Below are 21,502 nucleotides of genomic sequence, written 5' to 3'. Positions count from 1 at the left end.
GAAAATTAGTATCTGGGACTAAGTGAAGCAATTGCAAAATCATGTACTAGAGAGCAAGAAAGGACTCAAATTGCATTCAATCCACTCCCATTATGGCTGCTACAAGAGTCATGTGGATGGAGCCCCACTGTATAGCAGTAATTAACATTTCTAATATTTTTAATTCCATTGTTAATGTTGCAGTTCTCTTTTTGATTGAACACACTTTCTATTTAAACAGCTCCAGCTCTCGCTGTAGATAGAATACTCCCATGTAACAGTGAATGTTTGTTCTAATGGCAAAATGACCCTGCAGTTTCATTGATGTGCTAAACGCCTCAAGCATTGCAAAAGGTTCAGTAAACAATGGGACAAACTAAAGATGATCAGCCTGCAATTCAGTAATCAAAGCCAGCACAGGCAGGCTCCGCCAGTTTTATTTTTAAAAAGAAATTATAAATTAACTCCTCTCTTCCAAATACTGAGCTTGACTGATTTATTAGCCCACCCTTAAGATTTCAATGGAGGGAATCTGTATTGTCATCACCATTTTCAAAAAGAATTACTATTCCCTCCTGAAAAGAGTCCAGTAGCACCTTTAAGACTAACCAACTTTACTATAGCATAAGCTTTCGAGAATCACAGTTCTCTTCTTCACATGCATCTGAAGAAGAGAACTGTGATTCTCGAAAGCTTATGCTACAGTAAAGTTGGTTAGTCTTAAAGGTGCTACTGGACTCTTTTCTATCTTTGCTACTACAGACTAACATGGCTAACTCCTCTGGATCTATATTCCCTCCTGCAGAAAGGCAACTAGATTAAAGAAAGTAGGGATGCAAGACCTCCCATTTTGTTGCCCACCAGTGACTGAAGCACCAGCTGGAGGAAAATGCACTACCACCACACTGGCACACTATAGTACCATAGAATTTTTGCAAAAAGCTAGTGCATCCACCATATTTCTTCCGGTTGTCCCCAGGAGTGATGTGAGTGCACCAGAGTGATGCCAGTGCAGAGCATTAGGGCTGAGGAGACCTAGATTCAAACCCTTACTCAATCACGAAGCTCTCGGAGACCCAGCAAACACCTCTCAGCCCAACCTATCTCCCACAGCTGTTGCAAAGGTAAAGACGTGGGAGGGAACCCACCTGTCCTCAGCTCCTTGGAGGAAGAGCAGGATAAAATTAATGAAGTTTATTGTTAATAACACATGCAAATTATACAGGCAATTAGCATTGGTGTGGGTGATATTTGTGTTTTATCGCCTTAACTTAAATCACAAAAAGGGCTTTAAAAAGAAAAATGAAAACTATTATCTACCACTAGTCTTATCCTGCCCTTTCCTCCTATGATCTCAGGGTGGCATACATGGCTCCCGCCACCCATCCATTTGATTCCCTATGAGGCTGGTTTGGCAGAGAAAGGAAGGCCAAAGGTCACCTATTGGAATTCATAGCCTAATAGGGATTTGAATTTCGGTCTCCCCAGTACCAAGTCTGACACTCTAACTACTACAACAAATTGGAACCATAACCCACAAGCTTGGATCTGCTTAATACTTCCAGGGAAAGAAAAATCACTGTCTATGGAAATATGACATCCCCATATCCTCCTGCAGCCCATAATGCTGCTCCTGGGCAGAGGAGACCCCTCCCAGAATAGTTTGGTTAAGTCAAACCAGCAAAAAGTACATAGAAATTAAGTGCATAGAAATTTTAAGCAGGATCCAACCCACAGTAATAATATGTTTTCCCTTGAACAAAATCTGGTATTACAAATAATGACTATGAAGAAACAATAAATTTCATAGAACAAAACTGACCCTGCAGATTTTTAAAAATCCTTAATGTGTTATCACTCATATACAGAGTTACAGGAGAATAGTTACCATTTAAGGACAATGTTAAAAATAACTTATCAGTTCTTTTATTATTCTAGAACTAGAAAAATAGTCAACATTCACCTAACAAACTAAATAAAAGTAAGCTGATTACTCAAGTTCATAAAGCTGCTCTTTTGTTCTCCTGCCAGAAAATGAGCACAGGTTTTTAGACTGGAATTGTTAGATAATTAGCGTGTTTGCCTGCTTGCCAAAGACCTTTGCTTGTGTTCAGATTTTTGCAATCCAAGTCTACTGCTATGTTTCACTGGATGTCCCATGCTGTTAACCTACACAATGTCATTCGCCTTGAGTCTCAGTGAGAAAGGTGGACTATAATAATGTAAATAAATAAATCTAGCTAGTTATACTAAGCACAACTGATGGCCTCCTGATCTGAGAACGGCCCCTTGGATACTCACCGTGAAGGGTCCTTCTCCTCTGAGGACAGGAGGACATCTTGGGTGTTTCCCACCAACCAATCGGGGAGGCAGGAAGTAGAATCTTTCTTCCTCTTCCTTGGTATGTGGGACCACCCTCTCTTTCCTCAGTTCGGGTGACTCCCCTCAGCAGTATCTCGTGCTTACTAAACCTATACACTATTATAACTGTAATCTGAGAATAGAAGAAGAAAGAACAACATGCAAACATGCAAACACTCTCTACAATGAAAACACAGAACAAACTCCGGCATCAATAACTAGATTTACAGCCGGAACATGTATAATGACATGAGTAACAATGTGAAGTACAGAACTGACAATGACAGATGGACGAAGCTCCAGGGAGGGCAAGATGTCCTCCTGTCCTCAGAGGAGAAGGACCCTTCACGGTGAGTATCCAAGGGGCCGTTCTCCCTCTGAGGCGGAGGACATCTTGGGTGCTCCCAAAGCAGTTTACTAAGTCCTGGGTGGGACGGAGTCTTCGTCCTCTACTACATGCTGAAGAACTCTACGTCCAAATGCTGCATCTGCCGAAGCATAAGTATGGATATGGTAGTGCCTGATGAAAGTGGATGACGACGACCAGGTAGCTGCTTTACATATGTCTTCTATGGAGGCATTCCGTCTGAGAGCTGCGTTTGTAGCTGCGCTCCTTGCCGAGTGTGCTGTGATTCCTGATGGAACTTCCAGCTTCATAGTTTTGTAGGCCTCTTGTATACATGATTTGATGGCGTATGCAATGGCAGTGGATGACATGCGTTGCCCCAATCTGGGATGTGAAACGTTGACGAAGAGAGAATCCGATTGACGGATCGATTCAGTCCTCATCATGTATGCCTTAAGAGCTCTCCTAACGTCAAGATTGTGCCATTCCTTTTCTTTCGGATGAGATGGCTTCGGACAAAAGGAGGGCAAATTGATTTCCTGTGATTGATTTCCTGTGAATGTGGAATACGCCTTAGGCATAAAGGAAGGGTCTGTCCTAAGGACCACCTTGTCCCTATGAAAAATGCATAGGTCTGGACGGACAGAGAGAGCGCTCAACTCGGAGATACGTCGAGCCGAGGTAATGGCCACAAGAAAAATTGTCTTCAGCTTCAGCCATTTCAGTTGTACATCCTTAATGGGCTCGAATGGAGGTTTTGTCAATGCTGAGAGAACGATACTTAAGCGCCAAGTAGGAAACCTGTGTACCGTTGGAGGTTTCAACAATGTAGCACCCCTCAGGAACCTTCGCACATGGTGATGTGAGGCCAGAGGTACTCCATCTAATGCTGGTAGAACAGTGCTAATGGCTGCCACCTGTTTCCTCAGCGTGGCCGGGCGTAAACCTCTGTCTAGCCCCTCTTGCAAGAAACTCAGTATCGAAGCCTTGGTGGGTTGAGTTGGATCGACTTGCTTGCGTCTACACCAGCGATGAAAAGCTTTCCAGGACGCGTTGTATATCCTGACTGTTGACGCCTTCCTGGAAGCCAGCAGGGTGGTTATAATGTCTGGAGGGAAACCCTCTAGTCGGAGATGGTCCCGCTCAATTTCCAGCCTGTCAGAGCCCACCACTCTGGACGGGGGTGCCAAATGGGCCCCTGCTGTAGTAGATCTGGGTGGCTTGGCAGTCTGAGAGGAGAGGCTATTGACATCCGGCGCAGAGCTGCAAACCACGGCCTTCTCGGCCACCAAGGGGCGACCATGATCACTGTCGCTTGCTGTTCTTTTATTTTTCTCAGAAGCTTGGGAATCGTTGGTAGAGGAGGAAAGGCGTACAGAAGGCCCATTGGCCATAACGCATGTAGGGCGTCCGTCCCCTCTGCTCGTGGATGGAAGTACCTGGAAAAGAATCTCGGGAGTTGATTGTTCCTGTGAGATGCAAACAGATCTACCTCTGGTTTCCCGAAGTGTCTCACCAGCATCTGGAAGATCTCTCTCTTCAAGGTCCACTCCCCCGGGTGCAGAGACTCTCTGCTCAGCCAATCTGCTTGGATATTGAGCACTCCTCGGATGTGCTCTGCTTGTAGGGATTTGATGTTGTGTTCTGCCCACCTGATGATTTTGTTGGCTTCTCGTTGTAGACGGGACGATCTCGTTCCCCCTTGTTTGTTCAGATAGGACTTTGCTGCGATATTGTCCGTCCGTATCAGTACGTGGTCGAGAGTCATTTGGCTGCTGAAGAATTTCAGAGCTAGGAAGATTGCCCGCATCTCCAATACATTGATCGGGAGTCTCCTTTCCCTCGCTGACCACTCTCCCTGCGTCGGAAAACCCTCTAGGGTTGCGCCCCAGCCTGTCAAGCTGGCATCGGTGAATATTTGAATAAGACGATGGGTGAGGAAGCTCTTGCCCTGTAGCAGGTTCATTTCGGTAGTCCACCAGCGCAGGCTTTCCTTGATCGGGAGTGGCACTTGGACTTTGAGGATCGTTTTGTGGACGATCTGGGACTGGAATGGGCGTAGAAAACCCTGTAGAGGTCGTAGATGGAATCTGCCCCAGTAAATTGCTTCCGAGTGTGCCACTAACAGGCCCATGAATTTGGACAGGTCCATTAGTAATGATGATGGTTGTCTGATTATATTGGATGCCATTCGAATTAGTTTTGTTCTCTTCTCTTTCGGAAGAAACATGCAACCTTCTTTGGTGTCTATAATGAGACCCAGGTGTTCTAGACGTTGTGTCGGCTGAAGGGAACATTTGGCTCGATTGATAAGGAAGCCATAAGTCTCCAGAATTCGAATGACTTCTGCTGTTTCCTCGATCGATGTTTCCAGGGAGACAGATCTTATTAAGACATCGTCCAAGTAGGGATGTAATTGGAATCCCCGCTCTCTGAGTTTGACTATGGGAACTATCAACAGTTTTGTAAACACTCTGGGAGCCGTTGCCAGGCCAAATGGCATTGCTCTGAACTGAAAATGGCTGTCGTGTATGCAGAATCTCAGGAATTTTCGGTGGGCTGGGGCGATGGGCACATGGAGATATGCTTCGGTGAGGTCGATCGACGTTAGAAACTCCCCTTGCTGTAGAGCCTCTGCAATAGATCGAAGAGTTTCCATCCTGAACCGCTTCAGCTTGATGAATTTGTTTACATATTTTAAGTCCAGGATGGCTCTCCAGTCCCCGTTCCGTTTGGGGACTGTGAAAAATATTGAGTATACGCCCTGACCCTTTTCTTCTGCAGGAACTGGTTCCACTGCCCCTATTTGTAAGAGGTGTTGTATGGCTTGAATGGTGATTCGCCTCTTGTGTGGGTCTCTTTTGAAGGGCGAGATGATGAATCGCTCCGGTGGAAAGGTACGAAATTCTATTGCATAGCCTTTTGATACAATCTCCAATGCCCAGGCATCCGCCTTGGACTCTGCCCATATTTGTTGAAAACTGAGCAGTCGTCCCCCCACCGGAGCGCTTTGAGAGTCAGGGCTTCTGGCCCTTATCCTCGGACTCGTGCCTGTTGCCGCGGAGTCCTTGTTGTCTGTTGAACTTGGCTTGGAAGGGGCCTCTCCGAGGTTGTGGTCTAGTCGCAGACCAGTTACGTTTATGATCCTGACGATTCCTAGGCAAGGTATGGTGCGATCTGAACGTTTGGTACCCGAAGGATCGTCTCTCTGGTCTCCTCAGGGACTTTGGGAGTGCCTTTTTCTTATCCTTGGTTTCCACTAATATTTTTTCCAACTGATCCCCAAAGAGTTTGTCGCCTTGGAATGGGTAGGCCATCAGAATAAGTTTGGCCTGGAGATCCGCTTGCCAAGCCCGGAGCCATAAAAGTCGCCTGGCCGAAGAAGAAGACGCCAGTGCTCGAGAGGCCATGGTCATTGCGTCCAGTGTGGCATCTGCAGTGAAGGTGCAGGCCTTCAATATTCTGTTAGTTCCGTCCAGGAGCCTCCTGTTATTTTCTGGCAGTAACTGAATTAGTCTCCTGGTCCAGACTACTGCAGCTCTGGACACCATGGAGGCTATGGAGGATGCCTTGATAGACATAGCCAGGGCCTCGTGAGCTCTTTTTAGCACCGCTTCTCCTTTTTTGTCTAGGCCATCCTTTATCATCCCTTGGCCATCTTCCGAAAGAAGTCCCTGGGACTGAAGAGCAGCAACAGGCGCGTCAATCACGGGTACCTGCAGGAACTGATTGGCAAAGTTAGGTAACACGTATAACTTTTTCATCACATTGGGAACCTGTTTGTTGGCTGCTGGCGTCAGCCATTCTGCCTTGAGCTGCCTCTCAAAATACTCAGGAAAAGGGAAGACTCTAGGGTTGTTCTCTGATCTGGGGAAGAACTCCCTATTCCCTTTTGGTCTGCCTTGTGATCCCTGTGAGGGGGTTTGTTCTTCCTCCCCCTTTCCTGACTCGTTCAGATCCAGGGCTGAAAGAGTTTTGGACAATAGGTAAGTATAATCGTCCATTTGAAACAGCCTATGAGACTGTTCTGGAATGGTGGTACTTGCTTCTTGTTCCTCCTCTGAGAGAAACTCCCCCTCCTCAGAAGCCTCGCTAAGTGAGTGGTCCTCCTCCACCCATCTAGGGGTTTTGTTTTGCTGCTTTCTGGCTGCTTTTGTTGGCCAGGATGCAGGCATGTTGCTCTGAGCCTGAGACAATCCTGTGGGCTCATCTAGGGAGGAAGGGCTAGGCCCTGGGCTTTCTGCTTGACAAAGGGACCTTAGTTCTTCTCTAAGGGACCTTCGAATAGCTGCTAACATCTCGGGGGATACGGAGGAAGCACTTACATTGTCTTCTGGAGTGCTGTGTCTGGAGCCCTGCGCCGGTATAGGTGAAAATTGCCTCGACTCCCCCGCCGGGAGGTTGGCAACCTCGGCGATGCTTTTTGGCGGGAAACGGGCCGCAGCGGCTGTTCCCGCCGAAAGAGGGCTTTTTGCAGCCGCGCTCTCTCCTGGCGTCTGCTGACGACGCGCGGCTCTCCCCGGCTCCGTCTGCAACAGACGGGGCCGTTTCTTGGTGGGCTGTGCTCCGTCGTCGCGCACTCTTCTGCCGGGGGGCCGATCAGGCCTCAAAGGCGAGTCGGACCCGGCCGGGCCTGTTTCCACCGTCGGGAGGACGGTTCCTGGAGAACAGCCCTCAGCCCTTTCCAAAAAGGATTCCTCCGAGTCCGATGACTCCTGTTCCCTCATCTGTCTCTCCATTCCTAATTAGAGGGATTTTTTCCCTCTGTCTTCCCCTCTTTTTTTTTTTTTTTTTTTTTTTGAGAGAAAAAAGGAAGAAGAGGAGAAGAAGGACAAAGGTGGAGGGGTGAACAGACGAGGTGGGAACAGAGGTAATGACAGGTAATAGAGGAAAAAACACTAAGACAAAGATATGATCAAAAGGTAGCAGAGCTAGCCTATTGAGAACTGCTCTCCCCTGAGGCAGGAAAAGAACTGAGGAAAGAGAGGGTGGTCCCACATACCAAGGAAGAGGAAGAAAGATTCTACTTCCTGCCTCCCCGATTGGTTGGTGGGAAACACCCAAGATGTCCTCCGCCTCAGAGGGAGAAATGTTAAAAATGTTAAAAATAACTTATCAGTTCTTTTATTATTCTAGAACTAGAAAAATAGTCAACATTCACCTAACAAACTAAATAAAAGTAAGCTGATTACTCAAGTTCATAAAGCTGCTCTTTTGTTCTCCTGCCAGAAAATGAGCACAGGTTTTTAGACTGGAATTGTTAGATAATTAGCGTGTTTGCCTGCTTGCCAAAGACCTTTGCTTGTGTTCAGATTTTTGCAATCCAAGTCTACTGCTATGTTTCACTGGATGTCCCATGCTGTTAACCTACACAATGTCATTCGCCTTGAGTCTCAGTGAGAAAGGTGGACTATAATAATGTAAATAAATAAATCTAGCTAGTTATACTAAGCACAACTGATGGCCTCCTGATCTGAGAAAGACTGAACCATGCCCCAGTTTGCAATGACATCTGACTGCAGCATCCGTGCAAATTGGTGCTTCTTTTCTCCCCACAAACTGAAATTCTAAAACTTCCTTTAATCCCAGTTAGTTCCACTCCATCCCTTACACCTACAGTGATTCAAAAGGGGATTAAACTGAAATCTAGAATCTCAAGTCATGGGGAGGAAACAAACTCCAATTTGTGTATGTTAAAAGCAGATTTCAGCTATCAGAAATGCTATGAAAGCCATTTAAGAAGGAATCGTCTCTCTCAGCAGCACAGAACAATCCACTCTTGAGTCTTTATAAACTACCAATGGGGGCACTTTAATCTCTTACAAATAGAAGACACTATGAAGAACAGTTACTACTAGATTAAATGCATTAAAAGAATGAAACAGACCCTAGTTTTTAGTTTAACAATATTTAATAGGATTGCTAGCTATTACTACTGCAAACGATGCAAATGCAAATTATTCAAAAAGGCTTTTTACTCAGATAGGAGGGCTGTATAGGGAGGGGCTCTCAGATGCTTCGCTAATAAGCTAGGGACCATAGACTTCACCACTATGTTGTCTTACATCCTATTTGTTACTTTAAATATGTGCTCCTATGAGCTACCTGTGCTTCATGTTTTCTAATGTCAGTCCTAGAATTGATTATGCTCTGTTTCAACATTTCTTCAACTCTGTATTGGATTCTTGCTAATGCTATATCTTTGTAAACTTGTATTTATTAACCCTATGGCATTGTCTATGGAAATGTCCTTGATATTGACAATGTAATCTCAGTGAGAAAGGTGGACTATAAATAAATAAATAATCCTCCCCCCAATTAAAATAAAAAGCTTGCAGCTCAGCTGAGGAATTTCTTTACTCTAAGTGTACATTAGTAGCTAAACTGGCAGAACATACACGAGGATTTTCTGGTTTAAATTCACATTCTATAACTCAGGTCTCAACAAATCCCAGACACCAGAGCACCATGGTGCCTACAAATTTCATTGTAGGAACTAGTACTTTTAGCAATCATATATCATAAGAATCTCTTGGTGATTCTCAGAACTATGACGCTTATTTAGGTGGGGAACAGAGGTTGTGATGACCACCAGGGGTTATGCCATATTTATGTATATGCTACAACACTTTTGTTACAGCTTTTAAAAAATGACAAGAAACTAAAGAGTTTAGGATTAGGTTCTGTGGTAACGATAATTAGAAAGAACGGCCATTAAAATATAAAATGCTGTAAGCAGAAAAATAATGAATGGCTCCTAAATTTTTGAGATGGCTCGTAAAGCTGAAGAAAATTTGACAAGGTTTGCTATAAAGAGAATTAAGCAGAAGAATGGCAACATTTCAGTCAAAAAGCCACCTAACGCTGAACAGTTTTACAGCAGTATATTTATAACTCACCTTTCCCCACAACACTCAGGACCCACAGTGCACACAACACAAAAGAATCATCCACTTAAAACATCAGAACACATCATTAATACAGATAATTAAAACAGACAGGCTAGTGGTCAAGTCTATCATCTTCAAACTGCCTATAAGCTCATTAAAGATCTTCCAAAAAAAAGCTATCAGGAATTCAAACAGCAGCAGCAGGTTACAGTTATGCTTTTAATCTGGTGAGCTCTTCATATTGTATTCCTGCTCTTATACTGTTATTGGCCCTGAGCCCATGGGAAAGGTCAGCGCAGACACCAAAATAAATTAATTTAAAACGAGAAATTAGTAAAAAGAGAGAGCAAATCAATGTGCCAGCCAATAACAGTGCTTCAAAAAACATTTTGGATTATACATTTCTAACTACATATTTAGAGGCACAACATGACATACTGTATTTATATTATTTTCTGTATGTATATGGTATTAGTAATTTCAACATACCCCATTTTCAGTACGTTTCTCTGCAGGTATATTAACTCCATTCCTCTGATTTTGAGTTTGGCGGCCTAGGAATAACACAGTTACCAAATTTACATGTATTGCCTTGGTGTGTAACAGCTAAAGGGTTAGACAGCTTTAAAAAAAAATTAAAACAGGATAAAACAGTATTATTGAGTCATAATTTATTATGTTGAAAAGCAGATGAGTGTTTTCCATCTTTGTGGTAGGATTGGCATTTGTTTTTCTAAATCTATTAAATGCTCAAATCAACAGCAACACCAATGACTATTGCAATGGATGTTAACCCAAGGAGCATTATTACTGCAGTGTAAATATCTAGTCTCGCTACCCTCTTGTTTTGCACATGTTTACAGAAAAGAAAAACTGCTAATGCTGTGAAAACCTCACCCACCTGTCTCTTCTTAACCAAAGTACCTACTGGTGCAGCTTATGCCAGAGGAACTTCGGGCAGACACTCTTTTCTAGTAAACAGCACCTATCCTCAACATTGCTGCTGCTTCTTTGGGAGGAGGGGAGAGAATGCCACTCAATTTCCTTCCCTGCAAAGGATGAAAAGCAAGGAGCTGGGATTTGCCAGAAGCGCACGGAAAGGAGCCTGTTAGGGAGGGCATGCACAGGGGAGCATATGCACAGTGTGAGGAGAGGCAACACAGGAAAAGGCCATATAAGGCGTGGTCATGCCATTACCCTTTGTCTTTGATCCAGCATTGTACAAAGCTGTCATCCTCTCTCCCGACTTACAGTTGCTTGGGGGGGGGGGGGTTGGAATCAAGTAGCAATTTTTTGCCTCCCCAACTCAACTGGCCACAAGCTTTGGGAAGGGGGGAGGTCTGATGATCACAGGGATGAACTTTCCAAGACCCTAATGAGTTGGTTGCCTTAGGTATCCATATCAGTTGGTTGTGATACCAGTGTGGGCAAAGTTTGTTAAGTTCTAAGTATAATGCTTAGATGAGCACTCTGAGCCATTGTGAGAAGTATGAGCAGGAAATTCTTCAGACCAGGACCTCAGGATTAAGAGTACTTCTTGTGGAACTGGGACAGGCACCCCTTCTCTTGGGGGGGTGACACTGTCCTGGACTCAGAGACCTCACAGCTAGGGATAAGAGACACTACACACCTTCCTTGAAGGTCAGTAAAGGCTTGGTAAAGAGGAGCCTGGGCTGCATGTAACTTGATTGCTTAAGGCTCAAAGCTAGGGCGGCCTCACCCAGAATACAGGGATGAGCAGACAGACAAGGCCCAACATGGTGGTTAAGTATGGGGTACATTTTGCTCTTGACTGCTGCAGTTCCTTGGCTTGCTGATAAAATAAAACTGGCCCTTGATTATCCCTGCTAATGTTGTCAGTTGCTCTATTCCATGTCCATCTGCAAATCACTCTCCTTAACTAAAGTTTCCTCCAGACATGAAGATCCACTGAACAGGTGCTTCTGCTGAAAAGGTTCCCTGGAGAGATAGGGCAAATGAGATGAAACTGAAAAGAGATTTGTTAATTTCACCTCATCTTTGCCTTGAAACCCTGGCAGACCTAACCCCCTCCCCAGAGTGGGGGGGAGCCTTATCTGTTCCCCCACATTAAAAACAAACAAACATGAGAACATGACTGAGCCTCTCAGTCTCACTGAGTTCATTAAGGGGCATAAGAACATGCTTAAATCACTCCAACTGTAATCAGTAGGATTTAAATGGCACAACTTTGCCTAGATTTGGTTCTTTGTTCGCAACTTTGCCATGTCGAGGTTTTCTTATCTTTTTTAGGACAAACAGATTTCACTACCACAGAACCAGGAAACAGGATCGTTATGCAAACTAATGAAATGAACATCATGTTATCACAGCTGGACTGATACATTTTCATTTCTGTGCCTTGAAAGAAACAGCAGTTCCAGCTGAGCTCACCGTAAAAGAATATTAGAGGCCATTTCACAGATGCCCCATAAAATTCCCCAATACAAACATGATTCATTTTCTCCCTGGGTTTTTATTTTTAAAGAGTTTGCTTGGTTTAGAGGAAACTGGCTGTTTTTCCACAAGCTATGTAAGCCAAGGATTTTAAAAAACTGAATCTTAATCTCAAAAGGATGAGCAACAATGCATCAAAACAAATATATGTGAAATCACCCATTATCAAACCTCAACTACTTTTGATGTGGAAAACTAAAGGGGCATAACACATTTATCTGAAGTCTCCCAAGCCATGTAATTTTCCAAACTGATACAGCAGCATTGAGCCATTATATATTTTCTACACAGGAATCACTGCTAAAGTGCCTTCCTTTGTCTGGTAGAAAGCAAGCAAGGTTTGAAGAGTGAGATGCTGGTTTGTTTCAAGCTCCTACTGAAAGGGACACTTCATAAGTTTCATTTTTAGATACATAACTGAAATATTTTAAGTGTTCACCTGAAGAGGTGACTGTGACAAACAGATGTTTACATTTGTCCATTATAAAATTACAAAGCAGACATGATTCAGTCAGTAAATGCTCTGTATTTAATTGTGATGGGCCCCAACCTGGATAGGCCAGGCAAGCCTGATCTTGTCAGATCTCAGAAGCTAAGCAGGGCCAGCCTTAGTTAGTAAATGGATGGGAGACCAACAAAGAACAGGGTGGTAGACATAGGCAATGGCAAACCATCTCTTGCCACGAAAACCCCTACAGGGGTCACCATAAGTCAGCTATGACTTGACAGCTCTTTCCACCACCACCAATTTGATGGAATTAAGAATCATCACTTTCATTTCAGTTAACACCTGTCACTTAAGAGACAGGTTTATTCATTTTTATTTCATTTCATTTATACCCTGCTTTTCTCCCCAATGGGTACTCACAGTGGCTTACATCTTTCTCCTCACTTCCTTTTTTTCCACATAACAACCCTATGAGGTAGGTTAGTCTGAGAAGGCATGACTGGAACAAGGTCACCCACCTTCAATGTTATATACAAGTTGAGAAGGCGGGCTGCTTAGATGTTTCTGCAGATGTACACTAAGCAACAGAGCTTATATATTTTATGTACTTTCTACTTACCAAACATGTATGGCCACTATAGCTCGGCAGAACTTCATTTGACATCACCATGTCTGTGAAAGGAGCTTCACTTGATTTACTGCAGCCACAACACCCAGGCTGCCAAGCTGCTTGTGATGCAGCCTCTTACTCTTTAATAATGCTAGGAGTGACTGCCCCAGCTATGACAGTTAAAAAGGTGGGAAGACGGAAAGTGCAATTTGGAAACGAGTAAGCTTGTGAGCCCAAGAACATTGGCTTACAAGTTTCTGCAGAAGAGTATGTTTGAAAAGGCAACACAAACATACAAATATATGAAAGAGGAGGAACAAGAAGATGGCCTATCTGGCTCAGGACAGAGTCCAAGAGTGAACTGGGGTGTCACTGATGCCAGCTAGCAGACAGACAAATCACGTTTTTGAATTTTTAAAATACTATTTAAAGGGAGAATTCTGGTGCCGCCACTGTGGAATTATGTGTACGCTGTATCTACATCGAAGGTAAATGCTTTTCCCTACAGAGCAGGGGTGAGAGCTTCAGATATTTTACCAGCAGCAGAAAAAAGCAGATGTGTAGCTCACTCTGGCCGTTCTGTCTTGGGGCTACACTGGAGTTTGCTCTGTTACTCAAACACACTTGGATTTTGCACAGTAACATTCTGCCCAAGCCTAAAGAGATAAAAACCATGATGAGCTGGCCTTGCTTTGAAGCTGGGTAATCTGAAGAGGGCCGACTGGCAGCAAGACTGAAAGCAACACTGATGTACCAAGAGCCCAAAACATGTTCCTGTTCTTAAATGAGATTACAATCTACTTTAAAAGATTGTGTGCAAAAATGAAAGTCTTTCTCTGAGACTCCAACTGGCACCAGAAAAACAACAGATCAACAATTTTCCAAGTATGCATGCTGGCAATTGCAGACTAGGCAAGTTTAAGATTATGTGAAGCATTTCTGAATTATGTATAATTATACTGAGGTGGGGGGAAAGCATCAGGTAGCAAGCAGGATTCCAAGAGGAAGCGGAGTGTGTTTAGATGCTTATTTTCTAAATGTGGATTGTTAGTGCCTAGTAGAACACAAACTAGGGAAAAGCGATTCTACACAATTTGCTGCGAAGGAGGGCAATGCTCAGCAGTAAGTTTTGGATTAACCCGCTGGAAGCTCAAATAATCAATACCCACCCAAACCCTGTCATGCTTTTAAAACTGCTAGCATAGAATGAAAGGCTGTGTTTTCGTTTTTAAGACATCTGCTATGATATTTTTTAAAATTTACTCTCTAATCATAACTGACAGCTTATTTCCAATAAATTAAGACGATTATTTGGGAAAGGAAGATGGGAAGAGTAGAAGGAGATGGCAAAAAAGTTCCAAGTTAGCAGATACCTAAGACAGTACTGGAAAGCAGGGGTGGGGGGGGGAGTCACCTGATGAGTATGTGATAATGAAGGTAAAAGAAGAAACAAAGAAACACCACACTGTGGGGTGGGGTCAGAGAACAGACAAAGGAAATTGCAATTATGAAAGTGAGAAAGAAATGTGATGGGTGGGCAATGCCAAGGGGAAATGGGTTCTTTGGGATGAGGACATGGATTGTATCCCAGAGAAGTGTTCATATGTGGCTCTGATTCTATCAGCCCCTTCTACAGAGTCACTACAACACAATAATACTTGCTTTCTTATATCATAGTTTTAGTGGAATTTTTAAAATTAAGCTGGAGATGGTTACCTCCTGGTGTAGCAACAAACCTTAGAGAAATATACACACCCTGTTCATTGCTTTCTGTTGGCGATTCTTCATGTCGAAGAAAAAATTTCACCTCCTCCCTGCGAGGTCCCCACTTTTGCAGATGGTCATACATCATGTGATCAAAGGGAATGGGACGTTCTAAATATAGAAAAACCAAATATTTCTTATCTGAGCAATTCATTTGATATATGTTTCCAAGATTAAACAAAGTAAATAAAATGAAGTATAGCAGCTTGTTTTATTGTTCAGTCATTTGGTAGGGTTTTTTTTAAAAAACTGCAAAGTTAAAAACATAGAGAACATAGAGCTGGTCCAACCTTCTGCACAATGCAGGAAATTCACAGCTCTTTCTCCACCCCCTGCCATTTCCCCACTGCCCCCTGCTCTATGCCCAGAGGAAGGCAAGAAAACTCCGGGATCCCTGGCAAATCTAGCCTGGAGAAAAGCTCTTTCCTGACCCCGAAGTGGAGAGAACCGGTATTGCCCTGGGCATATAAGAAAGGGCCATGAAGGCCTAGCACTGGCTCATCCCTTCCTGCCCTTCCTCTCATGATCTGCCTAAATCCATACTGAGTCACTGAATCAGCATTGCTGCCAGACAGCCACCTAGCCTGTTCTTAGAAACCTTCAAAGAAGGAGAGCCCACCAAATCCCCTGAAAGCCTGTTCTACTGAGGAACTGCTCTTTCAGGAAGTTCTTCCTAATGTTTAGCAAAAAAACTCTTTTACTTTTAACTTTAACCTGCTAGTTTTGGTCTGACTTTCTGGGGCATCAGAAAACAACTCCGTTCCATCCTCTATGTGACAACCCTTCAAATACTTGAAGAGGGCTATCATATCACCTCTCAGTCATCTGCTCTCCAGGCTAAACATACCTCGCTCTTTCAACTTTTCCTCATAGGATTTGGTCTCCAGACCCCTCGCCATCTTTGTTGTCCTCCTTTGGACCTGTTGTAGCCTGTCAACATCCTTCATAAACTGCCTCAAACTGAATACAATACTCCAAGAGAAGACTAACCAGAGCAAAGTGATCCTGTATTTCTGTTGATGCAGCCCAAAATCATATTCGCCTTTGTAGCTACTACATCACACTGCTGACTCATGTTCAGAGTATGATCTACTAAGACCCCTAGATCTTTTTCATATATACTACTGCCAGACAAGTGTCCTCCATCCTCTAATTATGCATTTGATTTTTCCTATCTAAATGCAGAACCTTACATTTTTCTCTGTTGAAATTCATTTTATTAGTTTTAGCCCATTTTTTCCCCATCTGTTAAAATCATCCTGAATCTTGATTCTGCCTTCTGCTACCTTCCTAATTTAGTACCATCTGCAAATTTAATGAGCATTCCCCCCCCCGCCCCATTCCTTCATCTAAGCCATTTATAAAGATGTTGAACACCATGGGGTCCAGGACAGATCCCTGAGGCACTCCACTTGTCACACCTTTCCAAGAGGATGAGGAAACATTTCCGAGCACTCTTTAGATGTGATATGTCAAAGTTAGTTGTGTCAGATCAAATAATATAATCCCCTCCTGTCCACAAAAAAACAGGAAAAAAAGATAAAACCCAGAACATAGCCGTAATAGTTCTCCCAATAGACTTTTTTTAAGTCCAAAGAACAAGTTTCCACAAACTTCTAAATCAGTAACTCAGAACAAGTTCTTAGCGCTATACATCTGTAGTTTTGACAGCACACAGGCTTTCTTCCCACTGAGTCATCTGCATTTAACCGTGTTTGTCTCTCATTTTAATTCTGTTGTCTTACAGAGCAAAAATATGACTTTGATTATCATCATTCTAGCCCAGGCCTGCACAAGAGAGCCACCTAGTTGCATGCAGCCCTCCAGGAGTTCATTAAGCCACCTATTTTTGCTGCCTGCTGAGAACTACAAAACACAAAGGGGCTGTAAATCTCTTGACAGATTGTAATCCATGGATTGTGGGCTGTATTTGTCATAGCGGTCACAAGTTATACAGGCATATTTAGCACGAGCACTATTGTTTCATCCAAGTCACTGATGAAGATACTAAACAGTATTACATTAAACAATTGCCTTTTCAGAATGCTACCAGATTAGGGACTGGAGCTGGCTGCTTGGATCACATCAAACCAGCGTTACAGCATTAGAACTGGTTTCCAGTTGGTTTCTGAGCCCAATACAAAGCTCTGGCTTTCACCTCAGCCCAAAACAGTTTCAGGTCCAAGATACATCATGGATCACATTCTTACATCTTCCTCAGTACTCTGTTGCCTGCCTCTACCATCCTGGTGATTCTACAAGACCTGCTCAGCTGTGGCAGTGAAATCATGGAACTCCCTTTATACAGAAATCCTGTCTGACCCCTTTCTGTGAGACCTTCAGGTAACAAGAGAAGGCAGTAACATTTCAGAGCAACTCCTCAGATCAATTCCTTGTTCTCACCATAACACAGTTAAGGCATACAGTAGGATGGGGTTAAGGATAACTAGGTTCCCCACTTAACTAAGATTTTTCAACAAGAAGGTGATGCTGAACCCTAGCCAGAATCCTCACTAAGCAGAGAATTTGGTCAGCCTTCACCATGGTACCAATCAACCTATCACTTCATGCCGGTCAAAGGGGAAAGAAGTATAAAATTCTACAATCCTAATCTCTTAGCTTCTTTGGGTTACATTGACTAGTTTTCTGCTCTAACATTAATAAAGGGCCCCCTCTTCTCATACAAACCTATACACCACTCCTCTCGTCACTTCTTACTTGCCATGCCATCACATCAATTGTCCTCAGCCAGACTGCAGGCCTTTCCGCCAAGACAGTGGTGCTTTGGAATGGCTTATGAGAGGAGGTGAAAAGAGTACATACGGAGCATCTAACTCTACTGGTTTTCAGGAAGTTTTATAAAACAGTTCTTTCAGAAGTCTCTCTGCTGAACTGGGTGTTAAACGGTTGATTCTTTAACTTCTGATAGCACACCTGACATGGTTGCTAATCTTTGTTGTTTGGCAAGCACTTGTGGATGGTGTCATTGTTTTTATGAATGTCCTTGTTTTTAAGATGTCTTTATATGATGCTTATTTTTGGCAAGAGGAAGATGGGATTATTAATATTTTAAATAAATAAATGGTAAGCTGCTTTGGACCTATTTTAGAGGGAATGGCAGGGTATAAATTTTAAACAAACAGTATTATTTCCGTAGGTATGTTGATCCTAAATCCCTGGATCATCATTTTTTTTAATGACAGACATTATATTTGTTTCTTTGCCAGTTCTTTGGGACCATGCCAATCTACCACTTATTCCCTTAGTAAGCACTAATTTATGGTAATTATGGAAACCATGGAAGGGTTTTATATTATGCCAAAAGCAGGTTCAATTCAGTTAGTTCTAAGAACCTCATCCCAGCTATGTAACAAGCAATTGGTTCAAGTCTAATGAGCATATTTTGTGGGCAAATACCATAAGCTCGCATGCAGCTACATTCACAATACATGCCATTAAGCTGGCTTTAAATAGAATGCCTCTTTCAGGCTGATGAGTGCACGCACAAAAAACCCTCACACGCATGTCCTAATGTAACATCCATATATTCAAGAATCCTGTTTAATTCATCTACCCCTTTTCATGTTACCAAGAATCCTCCTACATTCTGGAGTTAACTGCTCCTCATTAAGAACATAAGAGGAGCTGGATCACACTAGTGGTCTATCTAGTACTGTTTCACACAGTGACCAACCAATTACCCTGGAATGTCAAACAAAATAGGCATAGAGGCTGAGGCCCTCTCCATTGCTGCCTCCCAGCACTAGTATTCAGCGGTTTGCTGCCCCTATATATGGAGGCTCTCCTTCAGTCACCATGGCTAGTAGCCATTTTAACTCCACAACAGACACAACTGTGTGAAAGCACTAGGAACATTCATTAAGCGTGAAGGTACTGAAGCTCATGAATACCAAGGCAAGCCAGTAATAATTTTTCCTGAAAACAAAATAAAAGTATTTCAGGATACCATGGGACTGCTTACCATTTCCACGCCATACTTCAGAAAGATGGCAACTGCCTTCACCAGGTTCTTTGCAGAATTCCACCACATCTCGACACGTTGTTTCAGGTGTAATTGGCACTTCAGTCAAAATCTGTTCATTGTTGCTCAGGAACACAGTTAATATCATCTGGAAAACAACACAAAACCAACCATGAGCCAGCCTTTTTTTAAATGGCACAAATTTTTGGTTGACATAAAAGGGTCAAATACAGTTTGATATTTTACCTTTACAGAGTTTTTAAAAAATCCAGAGAACGTTAAGAAGTTTACAAAACTAAGTAAAAATCTTATCAGAAATACAAAACTAGAATGACTAGCTTTTAAATTCTGCCCAGACACCAACCAAAGAAATCGTGTTTCCTGTAAATACTCAGGTTCTGGCAACATTCCAAGGCCTGATGAATTTATGGTTAAGAAAATATATCAAAAAAATACTGCTGCTGACTCAGTGTGCTGTGGACAACAATCAGGAAGGGGAGAACATTCTAATACCGTGTTTTTTTTTTTAAAAAAGGAACAGAGCTCAACAGACTGATGATGTACCACTGCTACATGGCATTCAAAAGATTGTTACTAATATGGATAACACTTTTCAATGTGTATTCTGTTAAAATAACAGTTCTTAAACACATACTGATAGGTTTGTAGCCTCTCAGGAGGCTACAGTGTAGAAGCCTCTCAGTATAGGGGCATTCCAAAAAGCAGGCTCCTATGTCAGTCTTATATTCTGAAGGCAAGGCATTTTAAAGGACTAGTCCAGACCCACATAACCTGTTATCCACCAAACCACATGTAGACCTCCAGCCTATACTCGGGCCTGTCAGGTCCCTACATATTCCCTGTCCATGTAATACCCAACAGCAAAAAACGGGAGGCTTATCAAGCCATATGTAGATGATCTGTATTAGGTTAGGTGGATCATAAATTGTGCGCGCCTGTGATAGAGCAACAATATCCACGAGCTACTTTTCATCTGTGATACTTGTGGCCAAATGTGCCCTGTCCTCTACCAGTGGTTAAATATTACAGACGTTACTTCAGAATTTAAATGTGAAGCAAACATGATTATATGCAGATGATTCAGTGGGAACAAAGCCTGTGCCTTGTCAAAGCTACTGTTTCTACAGCGGAGAGCTAAACATTTATTGTTAGACTAGCATAGCCCAGGCATATAGCTAATTTTATATCTTAATGTAAAATCTGCCTAGCAAAGAAGTTAAATATGAAAATAGTATTAATCCTGGTACTGACAAAAAACCCCACATTTTCACAATGGCAAAGCTGTGGGGGTGATTGTTGGTGAAAGCGATAGATATTACCACAATGAACTGTTTGGGAATCAAGCTGCATTTAATATTAAGAAAATCAAAGCAAGCACATTGCCTCTACTTCTGCTTGCGCTAGTTTCATTTTAAATCATAAGCTGCGGCAAGATCCCAAGAACTGCTACTTTAACTGCAGTGATTCTTTTGCTCTCGTGAAGGAGCAGCTTAGAGTTGGACTACCTGTCTCCTCGGGACAACACTACAGCTTTAAGAAAACGTTAGCGTGGCAGCTCCCATGGCAATAACTTGTACATGAGCAAAAGAGACTTCTCTTAAGCCAAAACCTACATTTGGTGTCTAAAGTATTCTACCATTATTTGGTTTTCTGTAACAATACCATGCCATCTTGAATAGCACAGAACACTATAGAGAATAAAACGTGTTGTATCAGGTGCTATTTCTGTACACTTGAGTTTGCTCTCAGCAGTATTTACAACACCCTTCGTACTGGAGACCAAGTTCTGAGGCTGAGAGGCACAGTAAATTGGCTAAGTCCCCCCAAGCAAATTCATGACTGTGCTGAGGAGGGTTGAACAAAAGACTTCCAGCCCATAGTTCATGCTCGTAATCATTACACAGTTAATCCTAATTCATTAAACAGCGAGACACATTAACCTACACAAGCCTAGCATAAAAGTTACATCTGTTGACATAACAGCTAATGCAGTTCAGTGGAACTATGTTTACTGGGAAATCTCAGGGAGGCAGGAAGCAAAGTACTGTTGATGGGTGGTATGTTTTCCTGAAATAAATCAAGAACACACACAAACATCAAATCTCAGGGCAGTAATGAAAAAAATCATCACCTTTATTGCTACTAATTAGGATAAAGAAACTATTGGTCAGGATCCAAAGAACCGCTCGACTTGTTTTTCATAACTTTGTGTAGCTCAAATAGCAGCATCCAATGCCGCAAACGAACACTTTCTTTTGAAACTCCAGGGGCTTTCAAAAGCAGTTGGTGATGCAGTTTGAAGTTCAAAGGACAAAAATTTCTAAAATCCCACCAGGCACTTCCAAGCCCTTAAGCATACCTAAAATTAAATCTTTGGACCCAGCCAATAAGACTGAACTGTTTGCTAAATCTTGGTTTCCCAGGAGCACTTCAATGAAGGCCGAAAGAGCCATCAAGTCCCCGACACAGAAAATCTGCCCTGGTTTATGGCACCAGGCCTCTCTTTTCTTAAATCCTCCCTTCCCCCCACCCATTCTATACTTTTCTGGATAAATATAAGGAAAATCATTATTTCCATTCTATATGAAAAAGCAAGCTCTGACTCACAAAAGCTCATGCTGGTATT

General features: G+C 42.8%; 1 protein-coding gene across 4 annotated transcripts in view; it reads right to left on the bottom strand.

Moving 5' to 3' along the window:
* Nucleotides 1-21,502, bottom strand: part of PPP1R13B (protein phosphatase 1 regulatory subunit 13B) — an 85,908-nt gene that overhangs the window by 43,610 nt on the left and 20,796 nt on the right. For all 4 annotated transcript variants that reach the window (XM_054971189.1, XM_054971191.1, XM_054971190.1 and 1 more), the window contains exons 2-4: nt 18,856-19,003; nt 14,865-14,984; nt 10,066-10,130 (exon numbers count right to left, since the gene is read on the bottom strand). In XM_054971189.1, the coding sequence (XP_054827164.1) occupies nt 10,066-10,130; nt 14,865-14,984; nt 18,856-19,003 (333 nt within the window). The remainder of the gene's footprint in view (nt 1-10,065; nt 10,131-14,864; nt 14,985-18,855; nt 19,004-21,502) is intronic.

This window comes from Eublepharis macularius, chromosome 2 (genome assembly GCF_028583425.1).
Source record: "Eublepharis macularius isolate TG4126 chromosome 2, MPM_Emac_v1.0, whole genome shotgun sequence".
Taxonomy (NCBI): domain Eukaryota; kingdom Metazoa; phylum Chordata; class Lepidosauria; order Squamata; family Eublepharidae; genus Eublepharis; species Eublepharis macularius.
This window is presented reverse-complemented; position numbering and strand designations above follow the sequence as displayed.